The sequence below is a fragment of the Brachyhypopomus gauderio genome, unplaced genomic scaffold (genome assembly GCF_052324685.1).
Source record: "Brachyhypopomus gauderio isolate BG-103 unplaced genomic scaffold, BGAUD_0.2 sc125, whole genome shotgun sequence".
Taxonomy (NCBI): domain Eukaryota; kingdom Metazoa; phylum Chordata; class Actinopteri; order Gymnotiformes; family Hypopomidae; genus Brachyhypopomus; species Brachyhypopomus gauderio.
In genome coordinates, this window is record NW_027506946.1 from 153,366 (window position 1) to 173,036 (window position 19,671).

Here is a 19,671-nt window from a genome sequence, read left to right on the forward strand (position 1 = left end):
AAAAAACATGACTAAATAATAATTAAAAAAAAAACAGAATTTATCAACATGCTGACAAATACTTATTTTGGTTTGTCATGGTGTTCTTGTGGTAGCCAAGTATAATAAAGAAAGTGAGTGCATGTTTACTTACAGGGCTGTGTGTGTGCGTTTTTGAGGCCATGGGACATGAAAACCACACAAGACATTTACTTCTAAATATTTGATTTTTAGAATCATAAATATTAGGATCACAACAAATGTGATTGCGTTAAAAGACTGACTGTGGTTGTTGAAGGGTGTCTGCTGCCCGTGTATCCTGTTCTGGTCGATGGCCCCGCCCCAGAATGTTCCCTAGCACGTGCGATCAGGTTCTTTCGTGCATTCTGCTCTTGTTGAGGTAAGATGTGCTTTGCTCTCTTAAGTAGTGTAAGACAATTGTCTAAAATGTGCTGTTTTTTAATATGCTGGGTTAATGTTCTTGTTTGTGATAAAGTTACCTGTGTGTACGTAAAGTTTAGTGAAGGAGATAATGAGATAAATTAAGAATAAAAGTATGTTATAATGTAATTAGCGCGTGTGCTAGTTCAATGCTATCATGCTCTTTGCGGTTAGCATGCTAGTCCGATTAGTCAAATGTCAGAAATGTGTTGTTTTGACGTCGGATTTTTGCTCTAGATTGTTTGGTTAATTGTGTTTAGATGGACGTTTTAGTGTATGAGATGGCAAATGAGCTAAATAAAGGATTAAAGTATGTTATAACGTTGTTAGCGCGTTCGCTAGTACAACGCTAGCATGTTCCGTGCGTATGATAGCGTGGCGTTTTTGTGCTGTTGTAGTTGTCCAGAGTGGCATCAGTTTTCATTTATATTGCCTAGTTCTTTCATGAAAACGAGTTATTTGATGTTACATATATTTGCAGTGTACATGTATGAGCAAGTATACATGATTTGTACATGTATGAGTAAGAGCGGTTTTGTAGTTGCTCTAAGATGGCGTGTGGGTCTTGTGCCTGTAATGGCGGCGTCCAGTGCAGCTGACCACGAGGGCGCTGGCTGAGTAGGCGTGGTTGTAGATGTAGTGAAGTAGTAGCACTCGCGTGTACTGATTTATAACTGTACAATCGGGCGATTCGTTTAAACGTTTATTCTTATGCGGGTATATGGTTTAATGTAGCCCAGATAATGGTGTATTTGGGTAAATGAAGCGTCTGCTGGGTCGAGTGTTGCTATGCATGTTTTGTGTTCGTTGGAAAACCTGGTCACGCACAGGTTTTAATTTTTTTAGTCAAAATAATGGACTATGAGTATGTTATGTATATAATTTTTTACGTTGTGTATAAAAATGTACGTGCTTGCAGAGGCAATTTGTGCTTTTTTATACTAGTCTGAATGTGAATGTTTTTTTGTGTCGGTGGTTTGTCAGCACCAAAAATGTATGTGAAATATGAATAGACGTCTATCACATTGCAAATGTAAATGGAGTTATTGCATTTGAATTTTGTGGAAAAATGTGTGGAACATGCGTGTTAGGCTACATTTTCATTTTAATATTGACACCATACTTGTATACACTAGCCCAAAAACTTGATAAGTATGGTGCTTTAGTGACGCTGTATAACTGTAGCCTTAAGTAGAATAGAAAGATTCTAAGTGTCCAATTAATGATTCATGTCGTTATAGCAGCTTTTTAAAATTATACATATGAATTCTTTTAACCCATTAATGTTTACTAACTGTTACAAATGTGTTCTGTCTATTTTCTATGAATTGCTTGTTGGTGAAGGAGAATTCTGCTGGAACACATTAAAGGTATGTTTGAAGTGTATCGTGTATGAGCAGTGGTTGAACTGGTATACTTTATAAAACAGTGCACACAATGAATGGTGAAAGTAGTTGATGTGCTGCAGAATAATTCTTCATTTATGATGAGTATCTGTAGTGATATGTAAACACTTGGAAGCAATAATGTAAAATGTATAGAAGAGAACTCAGAAACCGCAGCTCCAACTTCTCAAAGTCCTGTTCAATGTGTACCCTGTCTTAATTGTGCTTTGAGGTTTGAAACTTGATTAGGTACAGTAAGTTAACCTGCTTATTGCCTAGACTAAATTTATACTCCTATTTGGAACAGAGTAAACTGCAGTGTAACGGATGTCTTGAAGTAGTCTTCATTGTATTCTGTGTTGAGGACAATTTGATGCATTCTCACAGTTTAATTGGCTCATGAATATTCTGTCCAATAGTTTAAAGATTATGCAGCAGTAATCACATTAATGCAGTGAATGTGTAGTATTTGTGCTAGAAATATTTAATGCATGCTATAAAATAGCCCATCAAATGGTAATACACTTGTGAGTATGTGCAACAGGTATCATATGTGCTGCTGATTACATGATACTGATCAACTTTGAAAGATGTGAAATGTGCTGTTGGTGTGACAATTAAGACACAAGAATAATAACACACACACAACGCCTGCTGGTTGAAGATGCCACACACACACGATAATCTTGGAGCAACGCCTGCTGGATGAAGATGCCACACACAACGCCTGCTGGATGAAGATGCTACACACACACACATGCATTTTAGCTGTGGAGTTGATTTTGTGTTGAGTGGTGTATACAAAATTATTATATAGTATTATTAATTTAACAACCTGTGTTGAAATTGATGCTTAGAAGTTAGAATGGACTAATATTTTAATTATTTTCACATTTTCATTTTAAAATTAACATAGATAAACTTATATACACTAGCCAAATAACTTGATAAGTATGGGGCTTTAGTAATGCTGTATAACTGTAGCCTTAAGTAGAATAGAAAGATTCTAAGTGTTTGTCCAATTGATGATTCATGTCGTTATAGCAGCTTTTTAAAATTATACATATGAATTCTTTTAACCCATTAATGTTTACTAACTGTTACAAATGTGTTCTGTCTATTTTCTATAAATTGCCTGTTGGTGAAGGAGAATTCTGCTGGAACACATTAAAGGTATGTTTGAAGTGTATTGTGTATGAGCTGTGGTTGAACTGGTATACTTTTATAAAACAGTGCACACAATGAATGGTGAGAGTAGTTGATGTGCTGCAGAATAATTGTTCATTTATGATGAGTATCTGTAGTGATATGTAAACAATTGGAAGCAATAATGTAAAATGTATAGAAGAGAACTCAGAAACCGCAGCTCCAACTTCTCAAAGTCCTGTTCAATGTGCTTTCTTAATTGTGCTTTGATGTTTGAAACTTGATTAGGTACAGTAAGTTAACCTGCTTATTGCCTAGACTAAATTTATACTACTATTTGGAACAGAGTAAACTGCAGTGTAACGGATGTCTTGAAGTAGTCTTCATTGTATTGTGTTGAGGACAATTTGATGCATTCTCACAGTTTAATTGGCTCATGAATATTCTGTCCAATAGTTTAAAGATTATGCAGCAGTAATCACATTAATGCAGTGAATGTGTAGTATTTGCGCTAGAAATATTTAATGCATGCTATAAAATAGCCCATCAAATGATAATACACTTGTGAGTATGTGCAACAGGTATCACATGTGCTGCTGATTACATGATACTGATCAACTTTGAAAGATGTGAAATGTGCTGTTGGTGTGACAATTAAGACACAAGAATAATAACACACACACACAACGCCTGCTGGTTGAAGATGCCACACACACACACACGATAATCTTGGAGCAACGCCTGCTGGATGAAGATGCCACACACAACGCCTGCTGGATAAAGATGCCACACACACACACATGCATTTTAGCTGTGGAGTTGATTTTGTGTTGAGTGGTGTATACAAAATTATTATATAGTATTATTAATTTAACAACCTGTGTTGAAATTGATGCTTAGAAGTTAGAATGGACTAATATTTTAATTATTTTCACATTTTCATTTTAAAATTAACATAGATAAGTATGGGGCTTTAGTAATGCTGTATAACTGTAGCCTTAAGTGTTTGTCCAATTGATGATTCATGTTATAGCAGCATTTTAAAATTATACATATGAATTTTTTAACCCCTTAATGTTTACTAACTGTTACAAATGTGTTTTGTCTATTTTGTATGAATAGCTTGTTGGTGAAGGAGAATTGTGGTGAAGGAGAATTGTGCTGGAACACATTAAAGGTACGTTTGAAGTGTATCGTGTATGAGCAGTGGTTGAACTGGTATACCTTTATAAAACAGTGCACACAATGAATGGTGGGAGTAGTTGATGTGCTGCAGAATAATTGTTCATTTATGATGAGTATCTGTAGTGATATGTAAACACTTGGAAGCAATAATGTAAAATGTATAGAAGAGAACTCAGAAACTGCAGCTCCAACTTCTCAAAGTCCTGTTCAATGTGTACCCTGTCTTAATTGTGCTTTGAGGTTTGAAATTTTTAATCACATTAATGCAGTGAATGTGTAGTATTTGTGCTAGAAATATTTAATGCATGCTATAAAATAGCCCATCAAATGGTAATACACTTGTGAGTATGTGCAACAGGTATCACATGTGCTGCTGATTACATGATACTGATCAACTTTGAAAGATGTGAAATGTGCTGTTGGTGTGACAATTAAGACACAAGAATAACACACACACACACAACGCCTGCTGGTTGAAGATGCCACACAACGCCTGCTGGTTGAGGATGCCACTCAACGCCTGCTGGTTGAGGATGCCACTCAACGCCTGCTGGTTGAGGATGCCACTCAACGCCTGCTGGTTGAGGATGCCACTCAACGCCTGCTGGTTGAGGATGCCACTCAACGCCTGCTGGTTGAGGATGCCACTCAACGCCTGCTGGTTGAGGATGCCACTCAACGCCTGCTGGTTGAGGATGCCACTCAACGCCTGCTGGTTGAGGATGCCACTCAACGCCTGCTAGATGATGTGCCACACACACAAGATTAATCTTGGAGCAATGCCTGCTGTATGAAGATGACACACACACATGCATTTTAGCTGTAAGGTTGATTTAGTGTTGAGTGGTGGTATACAAAATTATTATAGAGTGAGTAAACATGGTTGAGTTTAGTGTCCAGTTGAGTAAGTGCACAAATGATGAGCTGAACAATGTATTATTAATTTAACTACTATTGAAATTAATGCTTAGAAGTTAGCATGGGCACGATAACATTCTGAACACCCAGCAACATTTTCATAATACAAATTCTGTTTCACAATGCATTTATGTGGTAATATGTTTTAATTGCTAAAATGGAACCAAATGGAATGTTTGTGTTTAACTTGTCTGTTAGACTAACTACGCTATTGGAACAAAGACATGTAATGTGTTAAATTGTTTATTTATATTTACACTAAGTGATCAGTGCTTAGCACAAGTAGAGTATATGAAACAGCTGTTACACAGGTGCTGCTGACATCAAGCTCCTGAATCAGATGATGAATGAATGTTGGTGTTCCAAGGAAGAAGCAAGAATGTCCTGTTGAAGCAAAGCCTGCTGAACACATCACACACACACAATACATTTTTAAACTGTTGAGCTGAAAGTCTTTAGTGATGTACATATTTGCAACTTAAGCTTGTCTGATCAAGTATTCTGATGTGGTTATTTGTTTTAAAGCTATACAGCATTTAAATGAGCAGTAAAACGTGGTTTTGCTCATTGTATTCTGAAAAATGTACATTAGTGGAAATGGTCCCTTGAATCAAGTCCCTTGATTATAAAGTAATGCTTAGTTTGTATAACATGGTGTTAGGAAGGCATTTACTTCACAGTAATTTCTATATGCAATACTGTAACAATGTATGCAAGTAAGAAATTAGTCATGAATACACCTGTCACGAATACAATGTCTGGTCTGATTTTGTTTTACTTTTTTTTATGATTTGATATGTGCTGTTTGTATTAAGTAATATTGATTGATTAGTATGTCATGTTGGGATATACATCATAGGTTTTGACTGGTTGTGTGTTTGTATTTTCAGATGCCTCGCACGAAAGCTTCGCTGAGGTCGGCTGCAGCCAGGAGGAGGATTACGGAGCGGCTTGTGGCTCAGACTGACGGGGTTCTGGCTTTTTCCCCTGACAAAAAGGTCCTGACTGAGACTGTTCCTGTGAGCCACAGCTGTCCTGCAGACCAGATCTCATCTCTGACTGACGGGGTTATGCCTTCATCCCTTGACAAAAAAGGTCTGACTGACACGGGAGTGCTCCTGAAGAGCACTCCTCAAAGCCATTTACAAACTCAAGCTGCCAAATACCTGCCAAATACCTTGCCAAATACCTTGCCAAATACCTTGCCAAATATCTTGCCAAATACAATTGCCAAATACTTGCCAAATACCTTACCAGATACAAGCTGCAAAACTGATTCTGATGAATGTGTACATGTGGATATGCTCAGAGGTTCTTTTCATCAAGCTCATCCAAAGTTTGGCGTAAACAGTAACAAACAATGTGTTGCAAATAGTATTACTGCCATCATGACTAACAAAGTGAAAAATGTGCTTTCTTGGACAATCAGAGACCTTGATGATGTTCTGCTGAATGGTGACAGATTCTACAGCAATATAAGAGATGCCGGCAAAATTCATGATCCATTGGGCTATTTATATGTTACAGATGTACCTACAGAATACACTGTGTGTGGATATGACTTTTCAATAAATTTTCATGATGAAATGTTTACTGGGAAGTTTGGTGTCACTGAATATGGACCGTTACAAAACGTTCTTATGTCACATGATGAGGCAATCCGAAGAGTGTTTATGCAATGTGAAGCATGTTTGTTTACTGTTAAAGAGAATACATGTGCTATCATTAAACAAGACTCCTGGTATGTGCTGATTGACTCTCATTCACGAAGCGAAAATGGTGCACGTATTGATTCGGGCAAGAGTTTGGCTGCTTTTTATGCTGACATGGAATCATTACTTAACCACGTTATGATACTTGGTCGGTCACTGAAAGCTGAAGGAGCACAATTTGAAGTTACTGGTGTTGTTGTGAACATAACTGGCAGAAGCACAGCGGAAGAGAAAACACAAGGTGGTTTGTCTGTCACTACACTCCGAGAGCTTTACAGCAGTGTACTAAAACGAAATCGTAACACAAATGAAAATGAAACTAAGAAAGGTGACGCATTTGACCGTTCACAACCCTGTAGCAAAGGAAACGTGCAAGGTAAACGCAAAGCAGCTGAAAATGATTCCCAGGAGAAAACGGTACCCGAATTGCATGGTGGTAAACGAATAAAGCATGTAAACAACCTTACCGATGTATCCGTGAGAAATGACAGTGACGTGCTGATTGGTGATACACACCGTGAATACTTTCAGTTTTGTCCATTGACAGTGAAACAGCAGAAGACGTTATGTTTAAGGCAAAACGTTGTGTACATCGAACATGCTCGTAGAGACCTGATCGTACCAGTACCGATGGGTGAACCTTGTGAAACTAAACCTATCATTGGTGACGGTAACTGTTTTTTCAGATCACTGGCATTTGCAATTAGCGGAAGTGAGAAAGAACACAGAAAAATACGACGTGCTGTAACTACACAAATGGAGAGAAACGAATCTAAGTACATTAATTGTCTTCGACAAGGGTTTTCATCTGTTGCAAATTATCTTGCTACTTCCCGAATGAAATACGTGGGAACCTGGGCTACTGAAGTTGAAATACAAGCTGCAGCCGATCTTTTTTTTACCAATATATTTACATTCACTGGGAATACGTGGCTAAAATATTCATCGTGCAACAGTTGCGACCAAGATGTGGGAATATACCTCAAACATTGTAACGAGTCTCATTATGAAGTAGTGACGTGTGTTAAAGTGCCTGATGGACAGACCTGTGCCGCACTATGTTTACAGAGATGTGACAGCAGAAAATCAGAAACAAGGTACAGTCGTTCTGAACTTGAGAAACGGAGAATCAAATATGAAACAAGCCAAGAGAAAAAGCAGGAAAAGATTCAGAGAACACTGAAACGATACCGTGAAAATGAAATATACAGAGATATCGTCAAAACACGTAGCAGTGTTGAATACGCAACTAATTTGCAACATAAAGAACGGAATAAACAATTAAGCATAAACAAATATGCGACGGATATGGAACACAGGGAACACGTGAAACAATTAAGTATTAATAAATATTCTACAAATGAATATCACAGAGAGACTATAAAAAGACAGAGTTTTGAAGCTTATCATAACGATCCAGAATATCAAACGGCTAAGAAAGAGAGGAGTATGGAGAGGAGTTTTGAAGCTTATCATAACGATCCAGAATATCAAACGGCTAAGAAACAGAGGAGTATGGAGAGGAGTTTTGAAGCTTATCATAACGATCCAGAATATCAAACGGCTAAGAAACAGAGGAGTATGGAGAGGAGTTTTGAAGCTTATCATAACGATCCAGAATATCAAACGGCTAAGAAACAGAGGAGTATGGAGAGGAGTTTTGAAGCTTATCATAACGATTCTCAACATCAAGCAGCTAAGAAACAACTTGGTATTGTGAGGTATAAAACAGACATATGCTATGCTAATGCTACTAAAAACAGAAGTAAAGAAAGAAAGAACACAGAAAAGAGTAAACACAAAGATATGAACTATGTGACTGAAAAGTTCAGAGAGAAAATAAACACAGGTCCTGAATACGTGTGTTCAGTATGCCACCGGACACTGTTTAAACATCAAGTATTGAAATGCAGAAAAGATACATATCTTAAACGAGCACAGGCAGTTGAGTCTATAGCAGAGAGATGTATTACTGACACATACTTACATCAATGCAGTCGTGTCTGTGATCATAAGTGCAATATTAAAACTGGCCCTGCTGGATCACTGTGGATTTGCTACACATGTCACAGAAAGATTCTTAATGGGAAAATGCCAGAAGAAAGTGTTATGAACAATCTTGCACTAGAACCAATTCCACCTGAACTGCACAATCTAAACTCACTTGAACAACATCTGATTGGGATGAATATTCCATTCATGAGACTTGTGTCTTTACCAAAAGGTGGACAGAATGGTGTTCATGGACCTGTTGTGTGTGTTCCATCTAACATTACAGATGTAACTGAAGTGCTACCAAGAACAGAAAATGTTGATTTGATGATTCGCATAAAACTAAAGAGGAAATTGACTTACAAGGGACACTATGAGTACAAATTTGTTAATACAGAAAAAATAAAGGAAGCATTATTGTACCTCAAACAACATAATGACTTTTACAGAGATGTGACATTTAATAATGACTGGGTAAATCCACTAAATAAAACTGAACATGAAACACAAGAGCCTGATGACACATGTACACAGCATGTTGATGAAGAAAACATTGAGGAGAATAATGAATCTGAAGATGTGGATATAGATGAAACCTTGCACGACAGACAACAGCACGGTATGTTCATGGATACCTGTTTACAACCTGTTGATATTGCACAAGAGGTTTTGGATCAGCACTTTGATGGCATAATGTCTGTGGCACCTGCAGAAGGTAATAATCCTGTAAGGCTCTTGAATGATCACTCAAATGAGGCAAAGTGTTTTCCAGTTCTATTTCCAAATGGTATGGGTACTTTTCATGACCACAGAAAAGAGAAACTTACACTGAGCAGATACTTGAACACCAGAATACTCAACGCAGACGGACGTTTTGCAAAGAACTTGGATTACATTTTTTATGGTCAATATTTGTCAGAGTTAAATCAGATTGTATCAAATGTGTCTATTGCATTGAGAAAAGGACATGATACACGCAACAAACCTGTGATTACATCAGAAATGTTGACTAACAGAGAAGCCTTGCAGAACATTTTCAATTTTGATGAAGGGTATAAATTCTTAAGACCTATTCGTGGTACACCCCCTTTCTGGCAAAGTGTTCAAAAAGACCTGTTTGCAATGGTACGACAACTCGGTATTCCCACATGGTTTTGCTCATTTTCATCTGCTGATCTGCGTTGGCCAGAATTATTACAAACCATTCTCAAACAAGAGGGGAGAGAAACTTCTACTGATGATCTAGACTGGTCAGAAAGATGTGCTCTATTAAAAACTAACCCTGTCACAGCAGCCAGAATGTTTGAACATCGATTCCACTGTTTCCTTAAAGATGTGATTATGTCTGAAGCACAACCGATAGGCGAAATTGTTGATTACTTTTACAGAGTTGAATTTCAACAGCGTGGCTCACCTCACACTCACTGCTTGTTTTGGGTCAAAGATGCACCTCAAGTGGACAAAAATGATGATGATGAAGTTGTGTCATTTGTAGATCACTATGTGACATGTGAAATGCCATCGGAGGATGACAAAGAAATGCATGACATTGTTTCCAGTGTACAACAACACAGCAAAAGACATTCAAAATCATGCAGAAAAAAGAAAACAACTTGTCGTTTTAATTTTCCACGCCCACCGAGTAGCAGAACATTTATAACAAGGCGTAAAACTGACAATCCTGAAAAAGATGCTAAAGAGAAAGATGAGAATTATGTGGAATCAGCCAAAGGTAATAACATGCCTTCAATGGAAAAAGATGTAGCAGAGGCTATCATGAAAAAAGTAAAAGATGCGTTATTGAATACAGATGTTATCTTTGATTCAACTGAGGAGTTATTTGCTTCGCTTGGTATAAGTCAAGAGATATTTGAAGCTGCTTACATCAGAGTGTCTCGAAAAACTACTTTTGTCCTAAAGAGAAAACCAGGTGACATATGGGTAAACCAATACAACAGAGATCTTATACGTTGTTGGAATGCAAATATGGACATTCAGTTTGTAGTTGATGCATATTCCTGCATTGTGTATATAATCTCTTACATTTCCAAAGCTGAGAGAGAGATGGGATTGCTTTTGTCACGTACTCAAAAAGAAGCCACAGAACAAGGTAACCTTGACGCTAAACATGCTTTACGGAAACTCGGAAGTGTATTTTTGCACAATCGTGAAGTTTCAGCTCAGGAAAGTGTGTACCGACTTACTAACATGAAACTGAAAGAAGCCTCTCGCAAAGTGCAATTTATTCCTACTGGTGATAATGTAGTGAGAATGAGTCTTCCACTTCACGTAATACAAACGCGAGCTGAATATGACAATGATGATAATCAAAACATATGGATGAACAGCATCACAGACAGATACAGATATAGACCAAAAACGGACGAATTTTCCCAAATGTGTTTAGCCAGTTTTGCATCGGAGTACAGAATATTGTCAAAATCTGAAAGTTCAGCTCGTGATGCCATAAAGTTGGAGAAAAGCTTAGGATTCATAAGGAAACGGACACGAACAGATTCTGCTGTTGTGCGATACGCTCGCTTTTCACCCACAAAACATCCAGAGAAGCATTATCAAAGTATTTTGCAATTGTTTTTGCCTCATTATTTGGATTGTCAACTCAAGCCACCAACTTTCAACACTTATGAGGATTTTTATAAGACTGGGTTTATCAAATATTCTGATGAAGAAGTCCAATCAGTCAAAACAATAGTAGACTTAAATATGTCATATTTCGAGAAAGATGCTGACACAATAGATGAAGCCGAGGAACAGTTAAAAAGAAACGGTCCAGTTGAAGATGCTTGGGCAGAAATCTGTCCAGAGAATGAACGTGAACGTTTAGAATGTCTTCACAAAAAAGAAAATCCTACTGATGAAATAGAGCAAAATATTTCTGCTGCTGACATACCTGATTTATTACCAACTGAACCACGCTGTGCTATAGGAAAAGAGAAAGGTATGCGAAAAGAGGAAGCAATGTATGTGCTTCGTTCACTAAACGAACAACAGTCTGAAATATTTTACAAAATTCGACATTGGTGTTTAGAAAAGACACTTGCTAAAAACCCGCAGCCATTTCATGTGTTTATATCTGGTCCAGGTGGTGTTGGAAAATCCATGTTAATCAGAGCAATATACTACGAATCATGTCGCATCCTGTCCCGATTGTCAGATAATCCAGATGAGACGCATGTGTTAATAACAGCTCCAACTGGTGTAAGTGCATTTAACATCGACGCTGCAACAATACACAACTGTTTCTCTATATCACCCGAGGTAACGCTGCCTTATCAACCGCTCGGAGATGAAAAGATAAATTCACTGAGAGCTAAATTGGGAAATCTACAAATAGTCATTATTGATGAAATCTCAATGGTTGATCACAAACTCTTATCGTATATTCATGGCAGATTAAGACAAATTAAACAACAAGGAGATTATTCTGCTTTTGGAAATGTGTCTATAATTGCAGTTGGTGATTTTTATCAACTTTCTCCTGTGAAAGGAAAGTCTCTATACACTGAGCCTAAAGGTGTAAATCTATGGCAGAACCACTTTGCCTTGGTTGAGCTCTCGCGAATCATGAGACAAAAAAACATGGAGTTTGCTCAGTTACTGAGTCGTTTAAGACAACGCAAAAGACAAGATAATTTGTCAGAACATGATGTGAACATGTTGAAACTATGTGAAACAGGTGATGAATTGGACAGTACTGCTCTGTATATTTATGCAACAAATGCTGAAGTGGATGATCACAATGCAAATATGTTGAAGAAGGTATGTGCAGACATTACTATCATTCATGCACAGGACTTTGAAAAGGTTGCAAAAACAGGTCGGCTGGAAAAAATGCATGGACATCATGTTCATACTACCCACACGTCTTTACCAGAATCTCTTCATATCGCTGTAAATGCTCATGTTATGCTTCTTAAAAACATTGATGTGGCAGACGGACTTGTAAACGGTGCATTTGGTACAGTTGCTGAAGTGTGTTTTGATTCTGAAGATGACTTTCCAGCCAAAATATATGTCACATTTGAAAATGAAAGAATAGGAAATAAATTAAGAGCAAAACATCCTTGTTTAAAACCAGGATTTGAAAAAGCCACTCCTATTTTCCCTGAAGAAGAAAGAGTGACAAAAAGTGGTGGAATGCGACGACAGTTTCCCCTGAAATTAGCTTGGGCTTGCACTGTTCACAAAGTACAAGGTCTTACTGTGGAAAAAGCTGTTGTGTCACTAAAAAAGATATTTGCAGCAGGACAAGCATATGTGGCCTTGAGTCGTGTAACATCTTTGGAAGGGCTTAAGATAAAAGATTTCAAAGAGAGTGCTATTTATGCAAAAGAAGACATTGAACAGTCATTACATAACATGCCTCTATTTATTGAACCAGTGACAGAGCTGCCACCTCCCTGTGGGTCATACAAGATTCTTCTGCACAATGTTGAAGGACTAACATGCCATGTGGAAAACCTGAGACATGATACGAGGTACATGGAAGCTGACATTATCTGTGTGACAGAAACTTGGTTACAACCAAATGATTGCAACATTGATATTGAATTATCTGAATTTACATTCTATAGTAAACCCAGATGTTTTTCATATGACACTAGTCAGGTGATGTTTGCTGACTTGAAGGATCGACAACATGGTGGTGTTGGTGTGTATTATAAACGACATACTGGTTGTAGTATTGTTGATTTACCATGCATTAACATTGAATGCCTGCAGTTCATCCTACCTCAGCTGAATACAACAGTGGCAGTTCTGTACAGACCTCCTTCCTACAATCTGGTAATGTTTCAAAATAACCTGATACACTTGATTTCTCATATTGACAGGTTCCCAGGAAGAAAAGTGATCATGGGAGATTTCAATGAAAATCTTTTTGTAACAAGTACAGTCAGTAATACTATGCAACTCCATGGCTTTACTCAGGTTATAAGAGAACCAACAACTGAATATGGCACTTTGATTGATCATGTATATATCAAAGATGTTTCTGCAGAAGATGTCAGTGTTTCTGTTATGCCAACATATTTCAGTTTTCATGAATGTATTGTACTGAATTGTTTTCATTAATCTTCAATTTCAGGTACTTAACGTTTGCTGACGGTTTGCTGACACTTTACTGACAATTTGGTGACACTTTGAACTAAAACTTTTGATTAAGTCAGGCACAAATTGAAGCGTCCACGATGTGGGGGGTGGGGGATACAGGGGGTAAACTATCTGGACGGCCTCTTGTGGGAACAGACTAAGGAGCTGAGAGTGCCCTATTAACTGGTTCACAGCATTTTATTTTATTGTATGTATTATTTATTTTATTTTATTATTTTATTATGAAATATAAAGGTATTCATATAAAATACAGGCCAAATGTTTAACAAAGCAAAACAGTTCTCAAATCATCTGTTAAAGGACTGTTGACAAATACCATACTTCAGGACTGAATCCACAGGTAATACAGTTTCCAACAAGCAATAAACATGGACATTTAACTTCACATCTAATCCTGCACAAACCAAAATTCCTGATTAAAGGCTGGAGCTATTGGTCAAAGAGTGGTCAGTGCTGCCTACATCTCTGGGAACCTGGTGTCATACAGGAAAGCCAGGAATGTCCTTCGAAAAGGCCAGGGACAAGTTGCAGTCAACTATCAAGGATGTGACATCAAGCACATATGGAATGACTTGCATGCTATCACAGATTACAGAGATGGACAGATTTGGTATCTGCTGCGTTCACCAGGTAAGATGTTCTATTGTAATTTGGAGACAAACATATCTTTATGTAAAGTTAAACTACCATTGTACTGTGACAGGTGCACATTAACCATGTCTGTGTTTGATGTGCTCAGATCTTTATGGAGGGTTCCCTTACACAAGGCATGTGGTCTTGATGGCATCAATGGTTCATCAGTGTGCACTGTAGGACCATGTTACAGTCATCTACCAATGATGTCACATCTAGCACATGTGGATTGGCATACACTCTCTCACAGAATTAAAAGGTGGACAGGTCTGTGATACAAGTGTTGCTGCAGGTATGCTAAACATATTTCATATTCCTTTAGAGATCAGACAAACACCTTCACTCTAACTGTCACAGCTGCACCTTAACTATCTCTCTATTTGATGTGCTCAGATGATTCTTCAGGAGAATTCAGTCACACAAGTCCTTCCTACCTGAGGCTCAACTTCCATATTGGAGGGACTGTGACTACTAGCTGGGCCACCCAATGGAGGATGGGTTCCCTTTTGAGTCTTGGTCCTCCCAAGGTTTCTTCCTAATCCTGCCAAGGGAGTTTTTCCTTGCCACTGTCGCCCCTGGCTTGCTCATTAGGGATATGGACCCATGCGCTTGTAAACCTGCTTGCATACTGCACATAGAGATATATAGATGTCTACACATATTGTGATGACTAACTACAGGTCTGCTTTGAACTCAATAATGACAAAATTTAAATTTACTGTGGACTGTATTATTATCTGATGTTTCTTTTATTTGCTGTGAACCAGTACAGGGCACCTCAGCTCCTTAGTGAGGGATTATTACAATAGTTATACTATACATTATTATTAATTTTTTTAAATTATATTTATCTAGATCAATATTTTTAAAGAAATTGTCTCAAATAAACAGACTGAATGTCACAGTCCTGCCTCCCTCCTGTCAGTCATGTCTTCTGTGTTTGTGTCTTTTATTTTGAAATTCCTAGTTGTCTGACTTCACTCCCCTGCCTTGTTTTCTGCCCCTCGTTATTGCTTTCTGTTGTGTCTTGTTAAGTCCCTTGTTTGGTCAGTGTATTTAAGTCTTGCGTTTAGTCTTTTTTTTGGTGTGTTATTGTAAGTACCTCTTGCTTGTATGCTATTTGGTATCTTGGTCTTTTGTGTCTGTAATACTAGTGTGTATGTACTCTGTATTTTGCATTCTCTGTTAGATGTACTTTGTGTGACTTTGGTTTCTCTAGTGATTTTGCTTGTTGATGTCTTTCCTTTTCTTTACCCTTATCCACCCAGTTATTTCTGTTAGTGTTGTTTGGTTCATATGTTAGGTGTTTTGATTATTCTTGGGGTATGTTCTGTGTGCTGTGTATATGTATTTGTTTTCATGTTCAGTGTAACAACTAGGAGAGAAGGCTGAACGCAAGTGCGGACTGACCAATGACTTAATACCAAAAGATTTGCATTGTGTTGATTTTGTCAGTTATAAATAAAATACATTTTATTTTATGTTTATAAAGAGGTTCTCTTGTGTTGACAATTTGCATTGGTCTCAAATAAACAGAGCCCAAATATGAAAATATATTTGCATTATGTTTGTCAATATATATAATGTTCTGACAATTTTATGCAAATGAAAATCACATACACACTTGTTGTTTTTAGGAAATTGGGATTAGGGTTAGATACAATCTCACATGCAACATTTTAGTCAGCTTTTCAAACACACATACTGCCATTTTCTATATATGACGGAGATCCATAATTCCAGATGTAAAGTACCAAAGGTATATAAGAGCATGTCTTTATGGCATAATATTTTTTGAGTGAGCAAATATAAAAAAAATATATATATATCAACCTATTTGTAAATGGCTTTCTGGCTTGGTGAGTGTGCATGTGTGTGCACTGGATATATGTGCATGACTATGTGCGTGTATGCATGAGTGTCCACATATGGCTATGCACATGTGTGTGTTTGAGTTATCAGGACCAAAGGCCTTAATAACTTTGAGCATGTGAGGTGAAATAATCAGAGGTGGACATTACAGGTTCAGAAAGTAAAAGTCTTCACCAGGATTTTACTGAAGCTTGCTAGATTTTCTAATTAGTGCAATCCAGGTAAAATGTGGAATCAACACAATCCAGGAAGCCTGAGCAAAATCCTGGTGAGGATTTTTACTTCCTGAACCTGCAAAGCCCACCTCTGGAAATAAGCCTCTTGAATGCAGATACTTAGTGCACATAGCCAGTATAAAGAGACCTCCACATATCAGGAGTGATCATGAGAAAACTTTGAGAAATGTTGAAAACATTGATCTTTTGACCTTTAAACAATGCGCTGTATTTTGGAAGGGAGAAGTCTAAAAACTATATGTGCATTTCAAATTTTGTCTCACAGCTCCATCTACTGGCCAAATAATTTGCAACTTTTGACACTTTTTGCATGAAAGAGGTTTGTATGTCTTTGGTATATACAGTGCAGTGTAGTTAGTGTCACATGTCATCAATGATGAATAGAAATGTTTAACAAAGCTGTTAGGACAGATTTGCACATTTTGACCTTTTGGCCAGCGTGCCTTTTATTTTATATGATCAGAAAAGCATTAATTTACAATACAGGCAAAACCAACACAAGTACTCATGTTATTCTGTCCACAGAAGAATTAGGACATCATAAAAGTTCAGGACTAATCCACAGATCAGCAGATCATCGAACAGGCAGTAGACATGGACACTGCTGCATATATAGATGAACCCAATCAACAGGCCATTGAGGCACTAAAGACAAAAATACATTTTATTGGAAAAAAAATATTCAGATCATAGAACTAAATGACATACTGAGATTAGCTTTGTGTGTGTATGAGTGTGTGGTGTTTTATTTGAGCAATAGTTTTCAGTCAGTTCCGGAATTTAGTACTACCATACTGATATTATAGTGACAAATAAGACATTTTAGTGAATTACAAGGTTTATTTATGGTCAGGCAGTGCACTTTTTGTTAGGAGATGTCATTTCAAAGTTAATTATCTAATTGTTCTGAATCATACAAGACCCATTACTTGTCTGCATTCTGCATAACAGGATTGCAGCATGAGTTTTTATGATTTCTTAGGTTTTTGGGTACTGTAGCGCCCTCGACAGGCCAATTTGAAGCACTAAAGGCCCAAAATGATCAAAATAATGTGTATTGGCAAAATGATTCAGATCACAGAACTAAATCACATGCTGAGATCAGCTTTGTGTGTGTTTGTGTGGTGTTTCATGTGAGCAATAGTTTTCAGTCAGTTTCGGTGTTTGGCCACTAGATGGAGCCCAAGTACTATCATACTTATATCTCATTATTCTCAGTAATGCAATATGACATTTTGGTGAATTAAAAGGTTCATTTGTGGTTAGGCAGTGCACTTTTTGTTATAAGATGCAATTGCAATGTTATAGAACTTATTGATCTGGATCATACAAGACCAATTACTTGTCTGTATTCTGCATAACAAGATTGCAGCATGAGTTTTTATGTTTTTTTAGGTTTTTGGGTACTGTAGCGCCCCCGACAGGCCAATTTGAACCAAACTTGGCGTACCTCACAAGGACTTTAGGATATAAAAGCCTTTCAAATTGGGAGTTGATTGCATACATGGTTTATGAGTTATAGCAATATAGGTCATATATGGCATGGCCACAATGATATAATGGGAAAATGGACCAATCAGAAAAATAAAAATCCAACATTTTTTTAATCACTTTTTACCTACAGAGTCTACTGATTATGCTCATAGCAATTTTGCCATCATTGGATCAAATTCCTATGACTAGTTTGTAAATAGCTATTTTCAAACAATTGATGAATGTCACAGAAGTATGCATTTTTTAATAGGACTTGTAATGGCAAAGTTGTCAGGTCTACTGCAAGGAATAAAATGAAACAAGTTGCATGTTCCTAAGTGAAAATTTGGAGGAGTTATGCATGATTTTCACAAATAGCGCCACCTAGTGGCCAAATGTTTTAAAACTGCACAGCATGACACATAGTCCTGAGGTACGCACAGTGGTGAGGTTTCATGTTGATTGACCAATGGTAAGTCTGTCAAATGGCCAATTAATTCAAATAAAAATTAATTGGCTCATGGCGGCCATGTTTTTTGAGTGATGATGTCATCATTGTGTGTCTTGATATCACTTGGGCCCCTGATGATACCTGTAAAGTTTTGGCTTGATGTGACTAATGGTTTCTGAGAAACAGTTTTTCCCATGTTATAGCGCCCCCTATTGGACAATCGTGGCCAGCTTTGACCTGTGACCTTCGAGTCATGTGCCCTAACAACTGATAAAATTTTATGAAGATCGGTCAAAGCGTTGCTGAGATATGGCTGTTTAAGTAAATTTGGCCACACCTTGGAGCTATTGATTGACATGTGACAACCAGATTGTATGCAAATCTCAAAATGTTTTTAAGCAACTTTGATAATGAGATTCTCCTGAATATTTTGACACCAAGGTTGTGGTGATCCGATGAAAAACCAGGGACTAGTATAAAAAAGTAGGTTTTGCATATTATGCAAATTAGCAAAAAATCTAAGTAGGCGGAGCTTAATGGTTCTTGAGGCTTTTTTGTTTGGCTTGAGCCAAGGAATCCATCAGAAGTGGAATTTTGTTTCTAGGCCCTACGGTTTGCGAGATATGGACCAAAACGCAAAATGGTGCGCTATAGCGCCACCATCAGGCCAATGTGGGTCTCTGTGCTTTAGCACGGTCTCGCAAAGAGACTACATCATTCTGCCAAGTTTGGTCTCCCTGGGCCTTACGGTCTAGGCTGCAGTATGCGTTTTATCAGTAGAAAAATAATAATAAGAAAGAAAGAAAGAAAGAAAAAACCCGACAATAACAATAGGTTTCCCACACTGTGTGTGTGAACCCTAAATATAGCCGCAAGCGGCAATTGGCGGGTTCACACACGAATAGGCCACTTGGTTTCAATAGGCAATAGACCCAATAGGTCCTTTAGACCCAAAAGAAGCTGTTTGAGTGGAAAAAATGCACAAATAAATCAATGTGCAAAAAAATGTTCAATTGGGGCACTAAAGGCCCAAAAGGATCAAAATAATGTGTATTGGCAAAATGATTCAGATCACAGAACGAAATCACATGCTGAGATCAGCTTTGTGTGTGTTT

General features: G+C 37.6%; 1 protein-coding gene and 2 long non-coding RNA genes across 6 annotated transcripts; all 3 read left to right on the forward strand.

Annotated features, from left to right (window-relative positions):
* Positions 1–263: 263 nt before the first annotated feature.
* LOC143498931 (uncharacterized) lies at positions 264–6,645 on the forward strand. Of its 3 annotated transcripts, none has more exons than XR_013126002.1 (4): positions 264–379; positions 1,765–1,790; positions 4,074–4,128; positions 5,945–6,645. It is a non-coding gene; the product is annotated as an uncharacterized LOC143498931 (long non-coding RNA). The 3 variants fall into 3 exon arrangements; XR_013126003.1 differs by adding an exon at positions 2,953–2,978 and having other exon boundaries at positions 281–1,790; XR_013126001.1 differs by lacking the exons at positions 264–379; positions 1,765–1,790 and adding an exon at positions 1,846–2,978.
* A 1,570-nt stretch (positions 6,646–8,215) lies between these two features.
* Positions 8,216–13,975, forward strand: LOC143498932 (uncharacterized). Its single transcript, XM_076993837.1, has 2 exons — positions 8,216–13,564; positions 13,866–13,975. The coding sequence occupies exons 1-2, from the start codon at positions 8,216–8,218 to the stop codon at positions 13,881–13,883; spliced, it is 5,367 nt and encodes a 1,788-aa protein (XP_076849952.1). The 3' UTR covers positions 13,884–13,975.
* Positions 13,976–14,174: 199 nt separating this feature from the next.
* Positions 14,175–15,300, forward strand: LOC143498941 (uncharacterized). 2 transcript variants are annotated; one of them, XR_013126017.1, is made up of 4 exons: positions 14,175–14,231; positions 14,314–14,521; positions 14,631–14,816; positions 14,918–15,300. It is a non-coding gene; the product is annotated as an uncharacterized LOC143498941 (long non-coding RNA). The 2 variants fall into 2 exon arrangements; XR_013126016.1 differs by having other exon boundaries at positions 14,175–14,521.
* Positions 15,301–19,671: the final 4,371 nt, after the last annotated feature.